Source organism: Centroberyx affinis, unplaced genomic scaffold, assembly GCF_046629955.1.
Source record: "Centroberyx affinis isolate AG114_WGS23_722 - 3 ecotype Tasmania unplaced genomic scaffold, CSIRO-AGI_Caff_v1 ptg002607l_1, whole genome shotgun sequence".
Taxonomy (NCBI): domain Eukaryota; kingdom Metazoa; phylum Chordata; class Actinopteri; order Beryciformes; family Berycidae; genus Centroberyx; species Centroberyx affinis.
This window is the reverse complement of record NW_027280806.1, coordinates 864,178-871,900: the sequence shown is the minus strand read 5'-3', so window position 1 is coordinate 871,900 and position 7,723 is coordinate 864,178. Positions and strand designations below refer to the sequence as shown.

The window sequence follows — 7,723 nt, the reverse complement described above, 5'->3', positions numbered from 1 at the left end:
ATCCCAAATAATGTTACTTTAGTTTTTTTATTTTTTATTTTGTAGCATAAGAAAATGTGCAAATAGTCAAGGGTACGAATACTTCATCACTACAGTGTAATGATATTGTGAGCTGCCACATCACTCTACATTATACAGTTTTTCTCAATTGATGTGACATTTTTCTCCCGAAAGAAGGTTCATGCTCTCAGAATGGTTAACACAGCCATCGAAACAGACTCTCATTTTGCAAAACAGCCCAATTCCATTTCAAAATGAATTTCTATTCAGATAACTTCTTTATATAAAAATCTAATATTCACATCAAAACTACACATGTTGTCTGTTGATAATATATTCAGCTACTGTATATCCACATAGGAATACAAATGATAAAACTTGTTTACCAAAATGTTCCACAATCCTTTTTTTCCATAATCTCATGCTATGGAATTGTATCCATAATTTGTTGCTGAAATGTTTTCCTTTACAGTAAGCAAAATATCTTAATAGATTTGTCCTTTGGTAAAGTCACACCTGACATATTTACATGTCTATGTGTGATACAGTAAGGAGGTAGTACTGACGAACATATTAAATCACAGTTTGCTTCAAAAGAACCCACAAACAAGTTTACTGTTCTTACCGGTAACTACCAATAAATTATGTAGTTTTGTGTGAAAACAATGAAATTGTACAGTTAGTTTTGCGAAATTATTATTAGGGTTTAAATGGCTGTGCTACATGTAACTGTTTTGAGAGTATGAAATGTGTCAAAACAATTGAGAAAAACTTTAATATACTCTAATCATAATGATTGACATTATCTAATGATAATGTAATCTAATGACTGCAACATGTTTTGGCGGGAGGGGGTCACCGTTTGAGGAGGCAAATTGGAGAATATGGGACTATTTGCATGATGCTTGCAAGCAAAATAGGAGAGAGAGTGGGATTTTTGTATTTGTATATATTGTGACATTTGCTTTCAACCGAATCTATGCTATGTCATTGTAGTTTTTTCCAACAAAATATTTTGCCATGGTCACCCCACTGTGCAGGAATTCCTTGTGTGTGTGTGTGTGTGTGTGTGTGTGTGTGTGTGTGTGTGTATGTGTGTGTGTGTGTGTGTTGTGTGTGTGTTTGTGCGGCTGTGTGTGCGCATTGTGTGATAGATATGCGTGTATTTATGTGCGTATGTGTGTAAAGGATGTTTTATACTGTATAGTGCATGTTTGTGTGTGTTTTTGTGTGTGTGTGTGTGTGTGTGTCTGTTTGCGTGCATTTGAACCTTGTGTGTGTAGGTCTTTGCAGCTACACTGATTGTTTGTGAGAGAGGCCATTCTGTGAAGAGGTCGATTTACTTAGCATAATTGGTTTGCAATTCTTGGTTCTGTAATCACCCTTTTATACATTACAGGTCTAAGAAGTCATTACAGCTCAGCGTTTTTCATTTTTGGAGATAACACCGGCTGTGCAGTAAGGCAACCCTTTGGTAAATGGGGGAGTGTTTCACCAAAGGGCAGAACCCCTTTGAACTACAGGGGATATAACATGTTTTTAATGTATTGTGTGCAGTTTGAAAATGAATGTTTCCCCTATGCTGTTTATTGTGTTGCATAACTGACAGACACTTTGCATCAGTTTCTGTATGTTTGTGTTTTTTAAAAGCAAAGGATAACTCTTTTCAATGTTTGCTCAGTATACTGTACGTCTGTTGAATCTTGTGTTACCAATAAATTAATACATTTGTTATATACAGAGCTATTTGGTATTGACTACTTTGTGAGATTGAATAATATCAAGATATTTTAAAAGGAGGTTGCTGATCTTGTTATGTAATTCCCAGTGAGAAAAGTTCTAGTTTACATTTTTCTATATGCTAGGGACACGGTTGCCAAGCAACAGTACAGGTCAACCTCTTGCAGCTGCTGACCCAATTAATATGGGCGATATGAGATAATGATACTATCTTCACAAGGACACTTGAATATGTTGCCTGCATACACATGACACCAGGCTCAGATTAGAATGCCTCTCGCTAGGGGCCTGTCCCCTGTTTGATTTATGCCAGTGAGAAATAATTTGAATTTATATATTTAATTCTTTTTTTTTTTTTACAGGCCGCCTTTGTTTACAGAACATGTACACGTGTGAATGAGTTAGATTGGATCGAAAATATGTAATAACTGAAAAGTGGACAGCTCACAGGCAGAACCGCTTGATAGGAAATGTGCACATGTGAGTGAGCTGTGATAGATATCCAAAATCCAAATGGGTGGCAGGGTGAAGTAGTGGTTAGAGAGACTGTCCTGTAACCACAATACCACAGGTTTGATCTCTGCAACAGCCAGTCGCCATGGAAATGTCACTGCATCAAAGACACTGAAACCCAATCTGGTCACTCACTGTAAAGAGCATCAGCTAAATGCCTTAACATGTAAATGTGAATATCTTCCATTTGGAAACTGAGCAGCTATATGAACACCTGAGCTCATGTAGCAAGTTGTTTATGTGGGAAAATATTTCTTATTGCCAGAGAGTATAAGGTGTTCGACGGAGGCCTCTTCCAAGTCTGCCATTGGGCTGAGAAATGAGATATTGATTTTTGGAGGACCATGCAGTAATTGAGAGAGCACATCAAAGCCTGAGTTTCAATAATGTTTGGGGTGTTGGAGCCTGGTGCCCACATTGTGTTACTAGCGTATTGACTACTTCCTAAATGCAGTGGGTGCATTTGTGTTGGTAGTATTCGTGATCAATAACATTCTGCTTTGAATCAAATTTCTAGACACTGCTTTTTTCATGTCATTGGGTTCAAACTCTCCAGAGGCGTTGTGAAACATTTCGCCTTATACACCGTTCATTCTATTTACATAAGATCTTCTACCGCCAAATCAGAAATGACACAAGACTGAATCTAATAAATGAAATAAAATCTCACTGGTAGTGTTGTATCTACAGCTAAATATAAACCAGAAAGCTCCCCCAAAGGAGGCAAGCGACAGCTACAGATCAACTGGGATCTCCTCCACTGTCTTTGAGCTATCTTCCAATTAGATCAGTGTATCATGTCCCGGCATGGCCCATCATTCTGCGCTGACAGCTCTGTGACCCTGGGAGACCCTGTGAAATGTATCAGTGCAGCCTGTCCCAGCCAGCTAGCGGGTCTCCCTCAGTCCCTCAGTCCCTCAGACCGAGTCGGAGATGGTTTCCGTCCCCAGCGGCCACATGGGAATCGAGATTCATGACTAATTCCTACGGCAGGTTTCTGATACCTTACAGAGGAACGGGCGGCTCGGACAAATCCCTCAGCACCCCCGACCGACTCGCTTAGAAGACCGACTCCCCAGACAAGGTTTTGTGATAATAACTTCTGCCTTCCTATTCTAATGTGGGGGAAGGGGTTCCGTTTTTATTCTAATTGTTCTGCAGTCCAATCAAGTGCATTGGAGTGTATTGGTGAGTATGCATGGCTAACTGCTGCAGTGGCGTTAGGCTGCGCTGGCGCCTTCTCAAGCACCTCCAGTGGTTTGTGCCTCCAGCTGACTTAACAGCCAGTGACCCGGTGCATGACACCTGCTGGGGAGAATCCAATACTGGTGAATGCATCTGGAGTGGCTTTGTAAAAAAAAGAAAAAAGAAAAAAAAAAAACTGCCAGTGAAGGGTTTCCTTAAACTGCACTTATCCATGAACAATTAATTCTCCTTTACATATAGATGGTAATTGGTGGATTTGCCTCACATTGCCTAGTCAGCACTCTTTTAGATTTACATATTAACAAATGTACTTATGAATAAATAATGAATAATTAAAAGCTGCAGCCTCTGCTCTCTTTGACAAATATTAACCAAGTTCCCTGCAGTGATCCCTTTAATATCAGAGTGACCAATTTGAGCTCCTCCTGAATGTCACGTAAAAACAAACATGTTACACGCTGATAAATTTTATCAATTTAAGATCTCTAAAGTAAAATTGATGTTTCTCTGTTGCCTTGCCTTACCAGCCATAGCCAATCACAATGATATGTGTGGTCATTAACAATGAATATGGGACAGGCAGTAAAGTGGACTCCCTGCGGTTCCAGGCATCTGTTGCCGAGGGTTCAGCACTGCCATGGAAAATTGGACATTTAGGAGCCAGCTGGAGGACCACTCTGCCCCGCTGTGCCACCACTACTCAGGTGCCCACTGGCTCCTTGCCACCACCGGCTAGAAGCCACTGGACCAAAGCAGGCCAGATGGTGCCCTTGCCAACCCACTAGCAGCCGCTGCGAACTGCCCACTGTCCCCTGCTCTCTCATTCAAGTCAGGCACGAGTCATGATAACCTGAGGTAAAAAGTTTTTAGAGAGAGATAGATGCAGAAAAAGCTCTAGTGAGAGGGAGTGTGTTGGAATATAAATGGGCCCTATTACGTTGTGTGTTTGTTAATGTAAGCAGCTGCGAGGTAGAGCCAGGGAATAAGTTAGTAGGAGAGAGACTGCTCCACAGGGAAATAAAGCCATCTCCAGGCTTAACTCATTGCTCCGTGGCTGTGAACTGATAGAGAGTATGATAATTACATTAGGAGCTCTAAGTGCTCTACTATGATACAAGTATTACTACTACATCTAGAGGCACGGGACAAAACGGGGAGGAGTGCAATCTGGGTGGCCCAAGCATCTAAATATGCAAATGTAGAAGTGTATTCAACAAATGAAGAGCTTGATTTCAAGTCCAAATGGTGATAGTATAGTTAGGATTGGGATTTGTGAAACCCATAAATTGAATTAGAATTTTCCAAGCTTCAATATCAGCCAGTTAGAGTAGTTAAAATCAAAACCTCTAATCTTAGTAGGTGCCAACAAATATGGATAATCCTCATGATAAACTGCAACAAACTACTACATACTGTATAAAGCATCACCTGTACATTTAGTCAATCTATCAATCCATGCAAGGTGTAAAGCTGTTTCCTGACTTCATTCATGTCTGTGTAACCATTCACTAGTTTATTGAACACATATAAATCACGTACATAGTGTATACCCAGTGGGGCCAGAAAGCCTATATCCTCCAGTCGTGCTCATCGATTCTTTTCTCACCAGACAGATACATCCGTTTAATCTCTATAGTTTTAGCACAGCATACGCACCTGTACATATGCCTGCTTTGATAACATGAGAACACGTGAGAGGTCAGATATCATGAGGATGACGAGTGGACTGCTAATAGGCTGTGAGTGTTAGAGCTGATCTCAACACGCTATCAACACGCTGTCATTACATGACCTCACTGTCACCTCCTTCCTCACGTCTATCCACAGATTGGCGTGACAAGAAGTTTGAAGAAAGGATGGAGTAAGATTGAAAATATTATATATCCACCATTTGTAAAAAAAAAAAAAAAAGTCCCATCTATTCTCAGAAAATGATTGAAAGCACAAAAGTAAAAGAAAATATTACTTTTTAAAGGCTAGATAGGCTCCTCTATATTTCAGAGATATCGAAAAGATGACTTCGCTCCTATATATATTAAAGCGTTTTGGAAATTAACTTTCCACATGTAGAGAGTGGAGAGCTTTGAGAATATGTAGATGAATTGTTTCATTTTATAAGTCTAGATGGTGAAAAGGTGGTAAATGTGGAGTATTTTACTAAGGATCAAATATATATACTGTATATAAAAGACACATTGTTGATGTGAAGTGCCCACATTCTTCAGATAATTCAGATAATTAAACAGCCAGTGAAAAGTGTGCTCAGTCTTCAGGCATAAATACAAAGACAAAGACCCAAAGACAGGCTCCACCACGTATTAAATGTAAATGGAAATACTTTATTTCACCATTACACAATAACAAGCTTGGAAATAAATTACAAAAAAGAGAGTTGGAACAAAATGCTACAAAGCACCACATAATATAGACGACTCTCGTAAATGTGGCAACGGAAACTTACGCTAACTGCCTTATTCTATCTAGGGTATCATCGTTGAGAGTTTAGAAATCAGCAAAAATGTTTGGACATCGAGCACAGTCATGCCAGTAATAGTAATATCTTACAGATCCATGTAGCGATGATTCGGAGTGGGGGGGCGGTGATCCTTAAAGGTTCACGCTGATTGGTGAGGCAGAACAAAGAGTGGGTGTGTGGAAACTGTAGTCCATCATCAGTTTGGTATGATATATGTTCGCATTTGGTATAAAGAGGAGTTGAGGAGGCAGACGTGGGTCAAAGAGTATTTGCAAATAACTCCTGGTGCTTGTTTTAACCTGCTTGGGGTAACAGGTGGGTGGGGTTCACCACACAGGACATACAATGAGAGCTAGAAAGTTTAGATAACCATAGGAAAGTACTTGAAAGTCAGTTTTGTATATTTTTTCTGTGATTGACCACATGACACTATTTGAATTATCCCGATCAGTAACCCCCGTCCATCTGGTACTCGCAGCAGGCTAAAACAAATGCACATACTATTTGACGCAGGTCTGTGAGGAGGACAGTGAAGAGACGTAGGGTGGTGTTGTTTTTTACATGGAGAACACTGTACAGGTGCCTTCAGATCTGCCAGGACTAAAGGCACATGGGGTCCACTGAGCAACAGATGTGTCCATTCTAGAAATGAGAGGAAGAAAAAGAAAGGAAAAAAAGTATGAGTGGATTATCGTCACACTTTAACCTCAGGCAAACTCTTTTGAGGCTCCACAGATAACATTTTAAGGTGGCGGCGCAGCATGGCATACAGACTCAGTTTGACATTTAGAATTCCATCGGGTGTCATTTTGGCACCAACTGATCCAAGGCAATGATATTCTACTGAGAATACAAATGTGAATGGCTACAGAGTCATTTTGCTTTTAACTTGGTGGACTGATAAACACTCAGGCCCAGATTCACACAAATTTGCAGGGGAAGAGCGTGTGCTGGATCACCAAAATGACCAAATCAGAATGCCATGCTGTTCACTAACCGTGCGTAATGAGCGGAACGCCTGCCTTAAAGCGCTGGTCAGAGAATAAAGCCTCTACACGCCTGTCATGTTTATGCATATGTAAATTATATGTAAATCTGATTATTTGCCCAAATAATAATTATTTAGAAGCGAGGTCATGCAAATGGGGATTGCACCCAATTCACTGGCACTTTGCATCTCAGAACGGCTGCTATCATTTCTGCAAGACACGGATATCGTTGTCAGCAATTCAAGCAAGAAAGGGAGAGGATACTCCAGATCAAACAACGCTCCAATTATAAAGGGCACTTAACAGTGCAAGGGTGCCAGCCTAGCCCAGTTTGCGCTTGCAATTGGTAATGAAGGGGGCTATTTGCTTGTGCAGTGTCATTTTCAAGGATAGTTTTGCGCCACAACTTGATCTGCATAAATTTCTTAGTGAATAAGATGAAAACTCTTGTGCACTCTTAGCTCAATCCACTGAGGCTGTATTTACTAACATGCACACAAAATTAAGGAGCGCAGCCTTCTCCGGTGTAGCGCCTGATTTATTAAGACCACTTATGCAAATCAAGCTAGTTGCAATTTTCCAGTTAGACTACCTGAGGCGCAAAGTACTGAGTGTGTGTCTACCAGGTGAAACATGTATGGCAAGCCGTTTTAACATTGCACAGGGGAGAGAGCAGACTGTAGCTGAGCCAGAGGCCAGGAGATGAAGGGCTGCCAGAGGTTTGGTCAATGCGGGTACGGCATGACTCATCTTGGTCTGAGCTTCCAGTTCATTTTCTATTTTATCAAGCAGTGATAAA

At 40.6% G+C, this 7,723-nt stretch overlaps 1 protein-coding gene across 1 annotated transcript in view; it reads right to left on the bottom strand.

Annotated features, from left to right (window-relative positions):
* Positions 1 to 5,915: 5,915 nt before the first annotated feature.
* The window catches only part of nell2a (neural EGFL like 2a), a 63,715-nt gene continuing 61,907 nt past the window's right edge, over positions 5,916 to 7,723 (bottom strand). The window contains exon 20 of the mRNA XM_071534706.1: positions 5,916 to 6,577. Within this exon, the coding sequence (XP_071390807.1) occupies positions 6,536 to 6,577 (42 nt within the window). The 3' untranslated portion in view covers positions 5,916 to 6,535. The remainder of the gene's footprint in view (positions 6,578 to 7,723) is intronic.